Here is a 17,697-nt window from a genome sequence, read left to right on the forward strand (position 1 = left end):
CTGTGCAAGGGGACCTGCCTGCCCCAGTGCGTGTGCGAACAGAGTGGGGCAAGAAAGTGAAGACGCTCAGGAGAAGGAGTGTCTCTCTGCAAGGAGAGCTCAGTCCCTCCAGACAGCCCCTCAATGTGGGGCTCCCAGCTCGCTTTGCTCCCCGCAGGGTGCCCTGGCCGGGAGAGATGCTGCACAGCGACGCTGCAGCAAGGTCCTGGGGAATCAAACCATCCCCGTGGCACAGCAGAGTCTGTGCACATTGGCAAAATAACAACAACAATAATAATAAATAATAGAAGAGACATATAAGGAGGCAAAAAACCCCATCAGAGGAACAGGCAGAAAGGGAGTCAGTCCCAGCAGTGGGCAAGGATGGGTGAGAACAAGAGAGCAAACAGAGGTGAGGGGAAGGTGGAGGAGCAGAAATGCTCTAATCCAACTGTCGGCAGCCAAGAGGGACCCAAGGGTAACCTGTCACTTAGGGTGGCCCTGCCAATGGCCTGGTCTATGCACTGTGCAGGGAGGGCAGCAGTGAGGGGGTCTCGGCAGGGACATCAGGCTTCACTGTGGCCCTGAGTGCTCTAGAAGAGAGGAAAGCAACAGGGGAGCGATGGAGATCAGCAGGGACCTTCAGACAAGGGCTGCATCCAAAAGGAACAAGGTGTTTACATGGGATGTGGAACAATACCTGGAGCCTGTGGAAGAAGGAAGAGTGAACCCAAGAAGAAAGGTCCCTCTTGTGCTGAGGAGCTACCTGCCAAGGCATGGCCTGGGGGAACATTCAATGCACAACTACAACCTTTAGAAGTAAGGCTTTCTAATGAAAATGGCTAAACAACTTTCACAGCAGCTTCTCCAATGAAAAGCTGCTATATTGCATTGTGTCAATCGGGGTTTCAGCCTGCATATGGAAAAAAGCATGCATGTGATGTCCCACAGCCACCTCACTTGACTTCATCCCCTGCACAGCCACTCAGCTCAAGACTCATGTTGATCCCCTGTGTGGCCACAGGTCCTGTGGGGCTGGGGACTGACTGCTCCACTGGGAGCCTTCACCAGAGAAGGAAGACTCTACATAGAAATGGCATGAAAACAGGGAGGGAAGCCTCCTCCTCTCTCCTCCAGCAAAGGCACCAGCTCCCCTGTCCCGCTCAGCCAGCAGCTGCTTCTGGTGGCAGCCGAGCGCCCAGCGCGGGGGCTGCTGCTGGACAGTCCTTCCCGACAGCCGCCTTCCCAGGTGCTTCCTGACATCTGCCTGCAGTGCCAGCCCCGCTCTTGTTGACCAAAAAGCTGTCCTCACAGGGCCAGCTGCACTCTCGCCAACCTTGGTCGGTGTCTGGCTGCTTACCCGTCAGACCAGAGGCTGCTGGTGAGCAGGGCCTGGCTGTTTGTCCAGCTTCTGTGCTACTGGAAGGGACTAACCGGGAACAAGAGGACAGTGTTTACAGCCGAGCCACTGCGTAAACCTGTGGCTGCAGCAGAAAGCGGCAGATGTGGTTTTGGCCTCAAAGTCACAGCAAGTTTTCAGAGATGCAAGGATTAAGAATGATTGATTTCACCATATAATATTGGCTTTGATAATCATTTTAATACACAGAACAGCTTATTAAAGTTTCCTGCAATTGATGTGCCTTTCTTTTGATGATTCATTTCAGAGACTATTATTTTTTTATCACAGTAGCACTGAAGTTAAAAAAGTATATGGCATTTAATAGACTTTTGCTCTTCTTATGTTAATTTGTAAGGGCAATTTGTTTAGAACTACAGGCTCTTGGGGGATTTAGGTTCTTCCAAAAAGCTGAAGCAATTAGGAACTCTTTGAAATGTGATGTGCAACATGTGGAACTGTGCAGTTTTAAAGCAGAGGATCTGATTGTGCCCTACAGCCTGACCTGAATACACCCCAGACCTGACCTCATCGGCATGAACCGCAGGATAAATAGAAGATCTTATGAGCTGTTCACCATTAGAGATACAACAAGTGCATGGCTGGAAGCTCAGCTTATGTGGTGTGTGATGGGGGCTGTAAACTCAGGTGCCAGACTTTATACTGAACCAAGGCAAATGCTCTGCACTGCCGAACTTCCTGGGGGATAATATCGGCCTTGAATGGAGCAGACAGCTGGGATGTCAGCTTTTCCAACTGCCACACCAAGGGTTGTCACTCCTTATCTGTCAACTTCTACACTGGCAATCTCTGGTGGGAGAGAAATATCACTGTGTAATACTGTGAGTATCGCCCATCTGTAAGTCTTACAAGCAATGCTGCGCTGTACCAGCACAACAGACATGTCCCACTATAAATGCATCTGTCCTGGGGACAGCTGCTGCTTCAGCTTCTCTGGCACTGATCACCTCTCCCTATGCACATCCTCACCACAGTGCCAGCAGAAGTCTGCATACACATTTGAGAGAAAACAATATTTTTCTGTTTTCTGTTTCGCAGGGAAAGACTTACCTTCAGTTCAGAGTAACTGGGAAAATTGTGTCTAAAATTTCTGTCTGCACCAGAAATAGCAATGCAAGAGCAACATCTCAGTGTCAAAGGCAGATCAGTAGGAAAGGGGTTACTGAATAACCCTGATTACATCAATGCTTCACAGGGCTATTGATTCCAATCCCTCAAAGCTACCAGCTCCAGATTGCAAGTTGCATTCATGGGCAGTTTGTACTGGCACATAAAACTGTGTCAGCATGTTTTCCTGGTGGTCTCTAAAGTGACCAGGAAAGGGCAGACATCAGATTTATAATAGAAGCTCTGCCGTGCTCTTTCCACTCCCATTTCCCCTCAGAATAAACTACCAAAGAGAAGATTAAAGCAGGCCAGGAACTAGGGTAGATTAAAACAAAACATCTCACGGTAGCCTTTTGTCTCCTCTCAAGTTAGAGGCAACAGCATGTGGCAGTTGCAGACAGCAGCAGCAGTGTGGGCGCAGCAGCACAGGGACCACGGCAGAATAATCTGCCTGGCCACACTATGATACCCCCAAACACATTACTGCCCTTGGGATCCAGTCCCTCCATCAGCACCCTCTTCTGCTCTTGCACTGCCTTTTATCATAGCAAAGGACTTCGTTCTGACTCACTTCCTATGAAGCTCTCAAATTGCTGCTGCATCTGCCCCTTGGAAATGTCAAGGGAACTACAGATTGCTGTTATTTGAGCCTGATTGTCTCATTTGAAAGGTAGGTTAATGATGATACAGGTCCTGACTTTAATTACTGGCTGCATCCATCTTAGAGTGGTTAATTCTTGGGTGGTTTCCAAGAAATTCACCCTACTGAGTATATACTGGTGTAGGTCCTAGCAAAACAGGCTAATTTTATGCTTCACTGGCAGCACTGTCTCTTAAGTCTAGACACACACTTCTAACACTCACCTATCCTCTGCCTTTTCTTTATTTTTCTTCTCATTAATAGATGAAGACAGCTCAGTATTTTTGTCACTGATTTATATATGTGCATATACACACAAGTCTGTGCACATTCCACATCTAGAAAAAGCCTGAGAAAGCACAAGTTTTGCAGGACACTTTCCTGGAACAGGTGTCTTACATTAAGCCAAACTAAATGAATATGGGACATGTAATGAAATAAACAGCCCCAGAAGATAACACTCAGTCAGCTTTTCACATAAACATGACCCACTGCTTATTCTAGCAGGAATTGCTTCATCAAACTGAGACCAAGCAGCCAGCTATCATTTCTACCCACCAGCAGCAAGATCCCTGATAACTTTCAAATCAGGGTTTAGCAGCATCTCAGTGCTGTGTGGAGTTATAGAAAACAAAGTCCCACAGCACCTGCCCAGCCCCAGCAGCAAGGTCCATGTTTCTTCTCAGCCTGGGTGCTGCTGCGGAACAGCCCAGACACTGGTCATCCTCCCAACCCCCAAGGTGAGCATGATCCTACCTGTGCCGTCTTCTAGATGCCCAAAGTTACAGATCTGACTGATGTTGTGCACCCAGATCTGCATCTCCTCCTCAGTTTTGGCTACCAGGTAGAAGGTGCGGTAGGTGGTTCTCACGATGAAGACAAAGTTATTCTGAAATTCCTTCTTGATGAAGTTGGGCCCTGAGTGCTTCAGCACTTTGCACTCGTTGAGGTCGATGATCCGAATGGGTTTTTTGGAGTGGTTGTTCCTGTAGTACTCCAGCACATCGGGGTTCCCGCTCATACGGCCTCTGCGCAGCACGAACCAGCGCTTCCGCCATGCCTGCAAACGGCACAAACAGCGCCCGGTTAGTGCTGGCCACCTTATATATAAATCAGCTCACACACGCTCATTTTCTTTAAAGTTTTATAGGTGTTTTGATAAGCTGGTTGTGACTTTGATATGAAGCGCTTGCTATCAGCTTGTGTTTGTGATAGGAAAAAAGGCAGAGAGTTGTCCCTTTGCAGGTCAAGAGGAGCTAGAAGACTTCTCCCCTTCTCTCGCCCCCAGCCTGCCAGCACGGTGTAATCAAAATGATCCGATGCTTCACATCTCATCTATAGAATAGATTATAACACATTTTTCTTTGTGAAATGAAAACACCCAGGACTGCACCCTCTGTTGCTGTACACGAGCTAATATCTGGCAAAACACGTCTTGCCCAGCAAAGCCAAGGGCTCCAGATGGCCTGTGCTGCTTCCCTCCAGTGCTTTTCAGTGCTACTAAAAAGCTGTTAATGAGCTGCCAGTTACTTCTGAAAGCTCAGAACAAACCTTAAGGGAGTTGTAGTGCTAAAAAGTTAAACAGAAAACTTTCAAACCTTATAGAAACACATCTATTTACACAGGCACTGCTTCAAGTGACCATCAACCCAAACCAAACCTGTTAAGCACTGATGTCTTTTAGACCCTTGTGACTGAAGAGATGGGTCCCATACAGGCTTAAACGAAGTCCTGGCAGGGCTAAGCTGCAGCATCACTTTATAAAGCTATATGCAGTTTTCCAGGAAAAACATCACATATTTTCCTTTTTTTTCCAGCAGCTGTTTTTGTTCATCAACAGTATAAGTGCCTCTGTGTTGATTACAGCTGTCGCCAACACACTTACTCTGAGGGCCAGAAGAAATCCAGCGCAAGCTCTGTTCCACAGGGAAAAGCTGAAATAAGACATTAGGAGCTTCCCTCTTACTAAGCTCCATAAAAATTGAGTTGGATAAAGTCATACCCAAACCAGCAAGCTCTGGGAAAGGCACAGGGGCTCACACACTGCCCAGGCGTCTGCTATAACTGTACAGTCACTGGCTGCTTCAGTTGCCTCTATAAGAATTAAAAGTTCATTAAAGAACCATCTGAACAGCAACCACCATAGCCTCCCTGCCTGAATCTTATTCAAGTGCTCTTTGCAAAATGAGCTGTCACAACAATGCAAACCTGCATTTTATTAAAAAATCATGCTAATTTTGCAAAGAGCGGATCTGTCTGTCATTTTACTACGACAGTCAACCCTCTGGCCTTAAGGCAAAATAACTGAGTTCAGGATATTTTCATTAGGATGTAAGAGTCCTTACTGTCAGTTTAGGATCAATACAGGCACTACAGCTTCTGCTGACACTGAGTTCCCATGGGCATGGTGACAATTAAAATGATCAACAAAAAATAGCAACAATCATTTGTCAAGAAAAAGCTGCCACCCCACACCTACTTAAAAGAGACTTTCTTGCAGTGCAGCAAGTTTTTCCACAGTCTGTCAACGTTAATCCAAAAATTTATCTAGAAGAAAGTCTGTTCAGCCTGACAGTACCTTAATCTGTTTTGCAACCAAAAGGTTCTTCAAAAATAATTTACAGGGACCAGAGAATGAAATATAGAGGGAGCTCTTGCAAGGCTGAACAAGCACATACTGGCCTGTGCAAAGGGGGGAGTCTTCAGAGAGGGGGGTCACATCAGGAACAAACAGGAAGCAGAGGTGCAGTACAAAGTGTATTGCACAAATAAAATTAGGTCTTGCCCTCATGACCTGTTGAGGTTTGAAAGTGATCTGGTCTCTGTTGAAAGTAGCTAGAGACAACAGATTACTGAGATATCCCAGACAAACCTAACTTTGTGCAAGCCAGGAAAAAAGGAACACCACCCCCCCAAAGGAAACAGAAACAAAAGAGAAGTGTTTAACTGAAAGAACACTTTCCTGACTAGCAAACTTTAACAGCAGAACACAGCCCAGCAGGTATCTCACACATAGAGTCCCAGAAAGAGCCCACACAGGGCTCATGCACATCCCACAGATGCATCAGAACAGAAAATGACATCCCTTAACATGCTGTCACTCCTAAACAACAGAAGAGAAATACTTTAGGAGGTATAAGCTAAAGGAGATCTGCTTCTTTGCCTCCCAGAGCACAGGCTGCTAAGGCAGAAAAGGCCATCAACCCTTCCCAAAACCATCTCTCACTCCTCCCCAGTATTGCCAGCCCAGCAGCTTAAATACACCTGGCTCCTTCTGATGGAAATTGCATGGAAATCACCTGCATGGGAGCAAACCAAGGGGAAGGGTGATGGGGACATGATGTTTAGATGAAACCCACACAGCTGCGGGAAGCTGGGAGCTCAGCCTTGAGGCTGGAGCCAGCTCAGGGCTGCTTGCCTGGTGATACAACACCCTTAGGCAGCATGGGCCAGTACCCATTTCCTTAGCATTTTAGTTTTCATGTGGCTAAAGGGGTCTGTAGTTTCAGCACGACCTGGGCAGCTGGTGAGAGGAAAAAGAAAACTGCAGCTGCAGTCCGTGGAAAAGCCCATGGACCCTCTGTTTGGAGGCGCAGGCTGGCTTTGGCGTGGTGCGAGCACTGTGGCCCTGCTGCTTGTGGTTTTGTACTAGCTGAGAAGCTGCCTGATGACCCATTTCCCTGCAGATACGCAATTTGATCATGCTTATCGTCCAGCTGGCACCGTGAGACTGGAGAGGTGCCTGGTCAGTGTGGCTTATGATGTGAGAGGAGAGCAGGGCTGAGGCTGTGTGAGAAAACACTCTCTATCATAGCTGGGCAGCCACGAAAACAGGGCTGGGGGGAAATAATGCCAGATAGCTGCCCAAATCTGCACTGCCCTTGGGAAGGGCGGGCCTCCCCACTCCACCTCCCGCATGGCCACCCTCGCTGCCTGCCCCAGGCTCACTGCCCGCCGCGCCGCAGCCAGCCCCCGACAGCCAAAAACAGCCTAACACAGGAGCTGTAGGAAACAGGCAGGAAGATGGGGGGTGGAGATGGGCAGAGGAACTGCTCTTTGGTGATACCGCAAGCTTGGGCAAGCTAACCATCGTTCAGTGCCCCAAGTGCTAATGTGCTCTGAAACCATTGGTGGTATCTTGCCATGAGCTGAAGGGACCGGAGCAAATGCCCTGTCCGTGCTGCTGACCCGCCGCTGGACCTGGAGCCGAGGGGAGGGAGAAGTGCCAAGGGTCGGCAGCTTTTAAATGGGCAGAGCCTGAGTCAGCGGCGGGGGTGAGTGAGCACTCACAGGCTCGGATCACAGAATGGCTGGGGTTGGAAGGCACCTCTGGAGGTCATCCAGTCCAACCCACCTGCTAAAGCAAGTTCCCCAGAGCAGACAGCACAGGAATGCATCCAGGCGGGTTTGGATGTCTCTGGAGAAGGAGACTTGATCTTCAAAGACACTTAAGCACTCAACCCTACCTGAGATCAGTGTGGGTGCCATGGCAGGGTGCCGGTGAAGCCTGGCCAAAGGGGAGTTCGCGGTGCTACCCGGTGAGCTCTCCTGCTGCCCTGAGCCAGGGCTGCTCCTCTGTGCCACCAAGGAAGCCATCTGGGAGAGCAACGGGAGCAGAAACCACCTCATCGCACACTGGGAAATGGGAGCGGTGCCAGCCCAGTGCCCTGGCACCCAGCCTGGCCTGGGCACAGCTGGTCATCACCAGGAACAGGGTAGGAGGGTGAGAAGAGACAGGACCAGCTCTTCCCTGGGTGCTTGCTCTTAGTATCAGCTTCATTGTACCATCAGGCTGCAAGCACACACACAGTGCACTTGCACCTTGACTCTCCAGGCTTTCAGGCTCCTTTTTTTTCTTCCGCTCTCTTGAAGGAAAGTGGCATCGGCAACTGACATGGCTACCTGCATGGCTGGGGTTGAAGTACCATCATTTGCACCTTGTCTCCCATTTGACATATCTAGGGCCATCACTGTCTCCCCTCAATGCCTCATTTCCATTCTGAAACTTTCACCCATATGTGCCTTTACTAGAAAATGTTTTTGCTTATTTCACAATGTTGAGTGTACGATGCACTGAGTTTTTGAGAAATTCACAGGTTTGCCACTGCCAATACACAGGACTCGCCCTGCTCCACGGCATAGGCAAAGCAGGGGTTTTGGCACACCTTTCAGCATGAGGCTTTTATCATCAGGAATCAAATATCATCTCCTCATTTTGCTGGCATTTGCCTGCAGTGAGATACATGTCTCCCTTCCCCAGGGGAAAGGGATGCAGCACGCTGGAGTCACTGGGCCTCCAGCTGTGCCAGGCCTTGGCCAGATAAGAAGGCAGCGGCAGCTTTTAGCTCACAGGGACCCAGGCAGCTCGTGTACTGCTCAGCCCACTCTGCTGGAGCAGGGGATGGGGCTCCTCAGCCCCGTGCCAGAAGCACAGAGGGTGCCTGGCACCTTCCAGCCTCTGCTCTGCAAGTCAGACCCCACCGCAGCCCATCTCCAGTGCCCAGCTCAGCCCCACGGCACAGCACGGCCGGCTTTTACATAGTCATACGCTTTTGGTAGTTTTCTTTTTACCATTTACCAGTCACAAGGCTGCCTCCTCCTTCCCCTGTTACGGTTTGTCCCACCATCCCTGGTTTTGTCTCTTTGCAGCGTGACCCTTGTCCACAGAGCAGGACATGGTGTGTGCCTTCCTTCCCTTCCCCATCACTCACCCACACCAGCAGCTGTGCCTGTGCCAGCACCATGACACCAGGCACTGAGCTCCGAGAGGGCTCCCTGTGGCCCAGCATGGAGCTCTGCTCCTCGCTCCCTCCAGCTTTGGGCAGCACTTTGTGCACCATCAACCCGCGCCCGTGTGCTGCTGCAACACCTTCTTGCAGCGTGTGGGAGCTATTCCCACCAGCTTGTGCCAGAGCACCAGGCCCTGTGTTTGCTGTGGGGTGTTGGTGTCAGGTTCAAGAGCTCCTCTGAGCCCCCCGGCTGCTCAGTGCCAGCGGGGACACAAGAGGAGCGAGCAGGGCTGGGGTGGCGGGGCTGTGGCCAGGAGGAATGCATTTCCACTGATCAGAGCCAATAATATCTGACAATATTTAGTCTGAAGCTGCACACGCTGCCAAATTTACACGATAATTTGGACCAATTTAAGGGTGAAAGATTGCACTTCCATGGTTGAGATGGAGTAACCTTTAAATAGGAACTGATTCCGGGGATTCAGCCTAGGCTCCTCACTTACAACACAGAAAGGATCTACGCATCCAGAAGAAATACTACATCTATTTGGAGGCCCCTTGAAATCAGTTCCGTCTTGATGAAGGAGTGATACTATGATGACATGTTTACATGGCCTCCGAAGCTTTGTGGGCATTAGAGGAAGGCTTTATCAGAAAAGCACAACAACAATCAGGCGAGAGCCAACATAAATCTAGAACAATTTTCGTCTGCCCTTCGTAAGTGGAATAGTTTGGTGCCAAAAGGAAGAAAGAGTTTGCAGCAGCATTGGTTGGATGCCAGCACATTGCTCTGTGCAACACAAGCTATCAGTGTTTTCTTCTTGCTCCTGAATTTTCACTTTGTGAATTCCAGAGCCACTTCTAAAGAGAAGAGGAATAGCTCTGTTTCAGTTTCAGTAGCATTTCTAAGAAAGTGATAACTAGTTCCACAATCTGATGTTTCTGCTTCTGCTGAATAAGTGGTGTGAAGTCTAAAAAGGGCTGCTATTACATGCGAACATTTGCTCTGCCACAGCGATGTCAGATAAAACAGGCCATGAGCAAACCCATTATGTGCTGATAAAACAGCTCGCTGGTAAACAAGGCCAGAACGGCAGCTGGGTGCCTGTGTGGGAAACGTTTAGCCAAGGATCTTCATTGCTTACCTTCCATCTGAGGACCATGTTTTCATTTATATGTACAAAATATCCAGTATCTGAGATCTAAAGAATTAATTAAAGCATATACAAGCTAAATAAGGTAAATTTGCCTGAAATATAATTCGTCCTGTGTGTGTTTTTTTTTTTTTTCTGGTTTTAATAAAAAAACACAGAATAGCCAACAAAGTTGAGAATGTTTAGCAGCTAAATTAATGCTCATGACTCCCCCATGAGGATAATCTTCATTTTACAGAATGGAGCAAAGGGGATGGCAAGGGGAGGCAGCCGGAGCGGCGGATGTGTGCGGATTCCTCGCCTGCCTGGTGGCCTTGCAGCTGTGCTCTGGGCAGGGGACGTGTGCTTGTCCCCAGAGCTGCTGTGTGGAGCTCTGATGCTGAAAAAGCTCAAGAGCTCAGTGTTTGGGAGGATGGAGAAAGGTCTGAACATTTGGGAATGCTCTCGTTCTGCAAACTCCCCTGGAAGGACAAAGTAGCGAATCCCACAGGAGAAGGTCTGGCACAGCTTCCCTGCCATGGGCACAGCTCTCCTCCTGCCACACGCTGTGGTTCTGCTGCCCTGAGCTCCGAGGCATCTGTGGGGCAAGGGAACCCGCAGAGCTGGCGGATAACTGTCCCGCAGCAGTGCCAGCACTCAAGACACACTTTTTCAAAGCCTGTTGTTGTTTTTTTAAAAAAAGAACAATTTTTAAACTTTTTTTTTTTTCTAAATAAATCAGGTGGAACTTTACAGCATTTCCTATAAATTACTTGAAAACAGGAAGTTAAAATTCTTATGTAGACAGGTTTGTAAGCAGCTGATGTCTGAGCTTAGTGAGACCATATAAGAGAGTTTTCCCCTCTTGCACAGAGCTGGAGATGTTGGAACAGAACAGTAGGGTCCCTGCATCAGGAAGGAGCCAGGCCCAGCTCCCAGCAAGTATCCTCATGTTCAAAGAGCCCAGGACATTGCTGGGAGCTTCTGGAGCTCTCTGTGCCACTCTTTCAAGAGAAAAGGGCCAGTCCCATGCAGGTCGTGCTCCTCGGACTGCGAGACCCTTGCAGAAGGGCTGACGCCCTCTGCTCTGCAGCCTGTGCCTCTTGGTAATAGCGCTCGATCAACTCCCTCACAGAAACCTGAGATGAAAAAGACCTCTTAAACCACCCAGCCTGTCCCCCAGCTGGGGTTATGGTTTTGCTATTTCAGTTGTGGCTGTAGGTCTGCAGCTCCCATCAGCTCTGCATAATAAATCTCTCCCTAATGAGGCTGCCTGCTTGTCCCTTCCAGTGTGTCCCTGTGCAGCACTCTGGGGGCAGCTCAGCTCACTGCCCATCACCCGCTGCTTTAACACTTCTCCTGGATTTTGTCTCCCTTGCTGTCTGGTTTCCCTTATTTTCTACTCAGACCTCACACACTTATTCAGCACTGATAGGCTGAAACTCATGGTTTATGGCTGGGAAAGAAAAATCAATAAATATTCAATTTCAGAGAGGAATACTCCTCCCTTAGGGCTTTTCCTCTGCCTCCACAGCCATGTAATTCTATTTAACCTGGAGAATATAAGGAGAAACGTTCTGCGGTCATTTCTCTCAGTTTGCGTGTGTAGCTGGATGCTGGGGTGCATTGCTGTGAGTGCTGGAAAGGCATCAGCTCTCCCTTCCCCTGCCTGTTTATGCCCACGACAGCTCTGTCTTCTCAAGGTCAGGGCTCAGCGATGGTGGAAAAAAAGCTCTCAGCTCACCAGTGTTCCCATGCAAAACAGCTTCCAACACAGACTAGCACAAATGGTCTGGCTCTGTGCAAAGGACCATCATACAATGAGTTCAGGACAGACTACAGCCTAACGCTGTATTTCCATCTACTAAGTCGTGAGTCATTTGTTGAGTCACTCATCTGTCTGATTGGGGTAGTTTCGGTATGACTCTAAATGAATCTTGTTTCAAGAAAATCAGCATGAGTCTTCCTCAGAGGGGATGCAACGGGTGCATAGTGGAAGGGGAAATACCTTCTTCCTTTCAAGGTGATACAGATACCTTAAATGACTAAAAACACTAACCAAAAAATTTCCTGCACTGTAAGTGCAATGACAGCTCTGTAATAAAGCATTTAAGGTGACGTCCTGTAGACGCAGAGAGGTTTCCTTCGTTTCTGTTTCTCACAAAAAGAAACTTGTGGTTTCTGGAGAAAAAATGACACGCACTAAAAAAAAAGATAAAAAGTCCAAGAGTGGTATGTTGCCTGCTAACTTAGACACATTCCCATTGCCTGGTCTACATCCTAATCCATAATATTTATGGTGCTTTACATATACAAACATCTGCAACAGAATGAGTCACTGCTATTTAATAAACATGCAAATTCTTTGTGAAACTAATGGGTTTGTTTGGGCGTGAAGGGTCAAAGTCATAGTGACCCCAAAACTTGGGAGTTCTAAGCTCTTAAAAACCTGGTGGAAGATAAGAAAATTAGTTCTGAAAGTAAAATTAACAATAACACCATTGCATTTAGGGGAGGGAGGAAGGACACACATGCCTGGATGATGACATGTCATTTCACTCATGTCCCCCACCCTTTAATAAGAGCAGTAAAGAAGTGAGAACGGTGCTTCCCACAAACATTTTGATGAGAGGTTTCCTCTGAGGATGCTGACAAGGTGACACAGCATCCCCTTGCTCCTCATACGAGCAGGAATCGCTCGACAAGACGGTGCTTTCTGGTGGGGAGAAGCACGGCCGTCCTCTCCTCTCTTTCCCCATGGCTTCCAGCAGGTGGGTCTCAAGGGGCTCTCCCACTGAGAAGTAATGCTGGTGCTGTGGTCATGGCCCCTGGATGGGTCCCTGAGCCCCGCAGGGGAAGATGCTGATGAGGCGCCTCATCCCACAAGAACTTGCTACGGGGAAGAGTTCACTGGCTTTGATCCCAGCCACAACAAACCCCCCCAAACTAGAAGAACACCCTGGCTCCACGTCACCTGGGGGGACTTGAAATGTGTCAAAGTCTTGGCAATGCTGCCTGCCCTGCCCTGGGGTGCGCGGCGCAGGCAGGACGGGGCTGTCCCCGTAAGGCTTCACAGACCTCGCTGCTTCCCAGTGTGCCCTGGCTATGGAAATGCCCCCGGGCCGATAAAGCCTCACCTGGGAAATCCACAGCAACAAAACACAGAAGAAAGGATGGCAGGATGGCAATTATATTTCAGTGGATTCATTTAACAGCAATATCCTGACACAGGCATGAAACAAATAAGCCACCCTCCCTATTGTCAGCTCAGGGCATGGCTTCTCTATTATTCCTCTTATTTTGACAGCAGTGGTGCTGAAAGCTTGGAGCTTTCCTTGTTAACAGCTGCCCTGTAAATATGTGCAGGCCACTTTGAGCTCATTTACGGAAAGCATAAGGATCAGTCATTCCAAAATTACAGCTAACTGCCACCAAAGGGAGAACCCCAGCCGTGCCCTGGGGAGCTGCACCTCCCAGGGAGAGGCTTGTGGCCGACTGGGGTTTGTCAGGAGCACCAGGCGAGCCGGGCTGGCCAGCATCTCGACAGCATCTGCAGGGTGCCAGTAAAAAGACGCAGTTGGTATTAGTAAATAAATAAACTCCCCCACTGCGCTTGGCCGTGTTTCATTGGGACTGACAAGACCGTAAAGCCAGTCTCACACGCTTTCAGGAAGCAACTGAAATCTTTGTGACTCGGCATCATTATAAAGCAGCGCCCAAAGGGATCTGGAGGACTGATGAGAAATCCAGCTAAGGAGAAGAACGGCAGCTGCGGTGTGAGATCCGTACGAGCTCAGGAAGCCTCCGGGTGGGACAGAGCCCAGGCAGCCACAGGGCTCTTGATACAGCCTTGGCCTCGGGCTGGCCACCCAGCGCTGGGGCTCCCAGCGCTGCCAGTCGGCCACCAGTGGGCCACCAGCCCCCAGCAAAATGAACCTGCAAAGGGTGAGCAAAAGCCTTGGGTGGAGGGAAGGTGATTTTGGGCAGCCTTGCCCCTGTTGGGGCTGCCTGGGGCAGGGCAGACCCGGTGCTACCCGAATCCCTGTGTGCTGCAGCCGTGACACCGGCAGGGTATCAGACCGGGGCAGCCAGGGGTGGACATCGGGAACATCCTCATACTCTCCTTTCTGTTTCATTTTGTCTTTTTCTCTTTTAATGGGAAGGTAAAGTAAGTCGCAGCTCAGAGTAGAGGTCCCAGCAGCCGCAGACAGCACTGAAGTGATTAAAGCCTCTCAAGATCTCCTCCCACCCAGTGCCCTCCTCTCCTCTGGCACATATTTCCTTCCTGAGGGCAGGCACAGCGAAACATTAATTCCTTTAAGCTGCCCCCCCAAATGACACCTTCTGACTGCTTTTGCAGGCATTTAAGCTCTCTGACAGTGAAGACTTACAGGCAGGACTCTTAGGATGAGGATGTTTACAGCCTCGCCAGCTAGCCAAGAGTTTTAGTTCCATATTCCCTCACAGCATGTTTATGTGTAGTATCTAAAATGACATTATTATTATCAATTTGAATGCAGCTTAAATTTCTGGAGTGCTTTTTTCACCTTTATATCCTAAAGCACTTGACAACACTCATTACATGCTGCATATGTTGTGATTCATTCACCTGTCAAAGGGATATATGTGCCTCTGAAGTTACGCGGCATTCCTGATCATCAGGATGCTTATCCGTACACCACAGGTACACAGTCACATCTGTGCATTTGGCTTCGACCAAATGGTGCAACTTTTCCACCTGAAATCCTTATTTACCCGTTTAAGGTGACAGAGGTCAACGGGCAGAAAACCACTGGTCTGGCTTAGTGCCACCCCTCAGGGCAGCTAGAAAATAAAATTCCACTTTCTCAGGATGCTGCATTGGGCTTTTTACAGGAATGAGTTGAAAACAAGGATTTAACAACATATCTTCGCTTTCTCTTAGTGGGAAAAGCACCACTGAAGCCTCATGCCACACACAGGGATTCCTGCTGTTACCTGGAAACTACTTGTGTAAAATGGCCTGGAAACCCTTAAGATCTCTCTCACTCATTCACAACAAATTCTTCAATACCAACATAGTAATAAGGTATCTTGAATAGAGGTAAACTTCAATTTCTTGGAATGGCTTTAAGCCAAAGGTCTTGCATAATCTTAAAGGATTTTTAAAAGGCTCTGCATGGATCCCTTGGATCTTGAGAAAAATTATGTTGCTCCCAGGTTGTTTGAGGAACGACAGTTCTGAAACACAAATGCTGGGTATAATCATCTTGCTGGATGACTGAAGCAAGCTAAAGTCACAGGAGTTTTCAGTCATTTTTGGAAGGAAGTATAGGAAAATGTATATACCAAAGGGACTGAAGTTTGGACAAAATTTGAGCAAATTTGCTAAACTAATAGCTTTTATGGAAGGACTCCAAACCTGCTTCACTAAGGAAAGAAATAGAGTCGAGGCTAATCCCCTTTCTTCTAACTCGCAAACACGATGTAAATACAGATGTGCAAAGCAGTTAAAGAGCAGCAAGAACGGCCTGGAGATTGCGCCCTGCCTGGGGCTATCGAGAGTCCCTCTCCCTCAGTTTTACTTGGAACTGGCAGTTTTCTCAGTATTCTTTACACAAACAGAAGAAATTCTGCTGTTTCACCTTGTTAACCGAACATGTGGCGTGAGGTCAGCAACAGTCACACAGCCTATCTATAACTGTCTGTGCTCACATGATGCGACGGCTCCAAAGAGAAGGAACATAAACAGGAAATTGGGCAAAGTGACTCTTTTAGTAGGGGACCACAACACCGCTTTTGTCTTTCTTTTTCTCTTTTTTTTTTAAACTAAACCCTTCAACAACACGCTGTCAGACCCAATGAAGAAAACCAGAGTAGCCAGCAGGATCACAATAGAAGCTGCAAATGTTTACGCTGTAACGCTTTTGTCTGATCATAACAATGTGGTTCAATGCAGGGAAATGAACCCGTGTTCAGGGCTTTGCTCAGCAGCCCAGCTGATCTCCCAGCTTGGCGCACACAGGAGTAAAAAGACGTATCATCCACAGCCTCGTCGGGCCAAATCAGGACTGTTCTTTTTTGCAATCTTATTGAATTCATGGGTACATGCTGCAAAAGCTTTGACCTTTGCACTTCATTTCACTCCTAAAATCGCCTGGAGAAAGGAAGTGTGCAGGAGGCAAGCAGAAAAACAGGGAGGAGGTGCACATGTGTGGGAGGACTTGTCTTAGAGAGCAGGTCATGTTTGTTGAAAATAAGAACCAACCGTTCTGGACATATGTACAAAGATAGAAAGAAAAACAGAAATAGGTCCAATATCATAACAACAAATATCTAGTGTCCAGATGAGCTCTGGGTTAAGGCATGTGGAGTGGGGCACTGATTTCGCTGCATGCTCCCAGCTATACAGGCCCTGAAGATCTCTGCTGGGATCTACGTCTTGGCTTGAAATCAGTCCCATGGGAGCCGCCCGGCCTTTGCGGTGACATTTAAACTCCGCTGATACAAATGGCAAATCTCCCATGTGCTCTGAAGGGGCCAGGTTCTTCTCTTGACAGGAAGCTCTGAGAAATGCAGAGATTCCCAAAAATGGAAACATGGTATGAAGGAATTATCTGAATAAAGAAAATCTGTCCCTGCGCTGATGAGGAGCCTTTCTATCAACCACTCCCCCTTATGGGTCTAGCCTGGATTTTGTAGGTTACACGCAGGCTGCCCTCAACACTGAATTTACTCCATCCAGAGAGCAAAAATCCACTAGAAGTTTCAGGCATGGTCAGGCATGGTAAAAAGACCCTGTTTTGAAGAAAGGAAGGTTCCCCACTAGCTGTTAACCTGGTGTCCTGGTTTTGGATGGGATAGAGTTAATTTTCTTCCTATAGCTGGTATAGTGCTGTGTTTTGGATTTATTATGAGAAGAATGTTGATAACACACTGATGTTTTGGTTGTTGCCAAGCAATGTTTATAGCAAGTCAAGTCCTTTTCAGGGAGAAGGCTGGGGGTGCACAGGAGCTGGGAGGGAGCACAGCCAGGACAGCTGACCCAACTGCCCAAAGGGATATTCTATACCACAGAAGCACAGAAGCCCAGAATGCCAAGGATTGGAAGGGACCTGGAAAGCTCATCCAGTGCAATCCCCCCATGGAGCAGGAACACCCAGATAAGGTTACACAGGAAATGTCCAGGCGGGTTGGAATGTCTGCAGAGAAGGAGACTCCACAACCCCCCTGGGCAGCCTGGGCCAGGCTCTGGCACACTCACTGGGAAGTTTCTTCTCAAATTTACGTGGAACCTCTTGTGTTCCAGTTTGAACCCATTACCCCTTGTCATACCGTTGGTTGTCACCCAGAAGAGCCTGGCTCCATCCTCCTGACACTCACCCTTTATATATTTGCAAATCCTCATTTGGGGGAAAAAGAAGGAAGAAGGGTATGTTTGGAGTGATGGCATTTGTCTTCCCAAGTAACTGCTACATCCAATGGAGCCCAGCTTTTCTGGGGATGCTGAACACCTGCCTGCCCATGGGAAGGGGTGAATGAATCCCTTGTTTTACTTTGCTTGTGTGTGCGGCTTTTGCGTGACCTGTTAAACTACCTTTATCTCAACCCACAATCTTTCTCACTTTTATTCTTCTGATTCTCTCCCCCATCCCATATGGGGGGGGATGAGCGAGTGGCTGCATGGGGCTGAGCTGCTAGCTGGGGTTA

At 48.4% G+C, this 17,697-nt stretch overlaps 1 protein-coding gene across 1 annotated transcript in view; it reads right to left on the bottom strand.

The window, feature by feature from the left end:
- GAB3 (GRB2 associated binding protein 3) overlaps positions 1–17,697 on the bottom strand; it is a gene marked incomplete at its 5' end in the record, with an annotated part of 65,634 nt that overhangs the window by 14,729 nt on the left and 33,208 nt on the right. Inside the window, one exon of the mRNA XM_080352544.1 lies at positions 3,903–4,206. Within this exon, the coding sequence (XP_080208670.1) occupies positions 3,903–4,206 (304 nt within the window). The remainder of the gene's footprint in view (positions 1–3,902; positions 4,207–17,697) is intronic.

The sequence above is a fragment of the Nesoenas mayeri genome (assembly GCF_963082525.1).
Source record: "Nesoenas mayeri genome assembly, chromosome: 13".
In the NCBI taxonomy this organism is placed as follows: Eukaryota; Metazoa; Chordata; class Aves; order Columbiformes; family Columbidae; genus Nesoenas; species Nesoenas mayeri.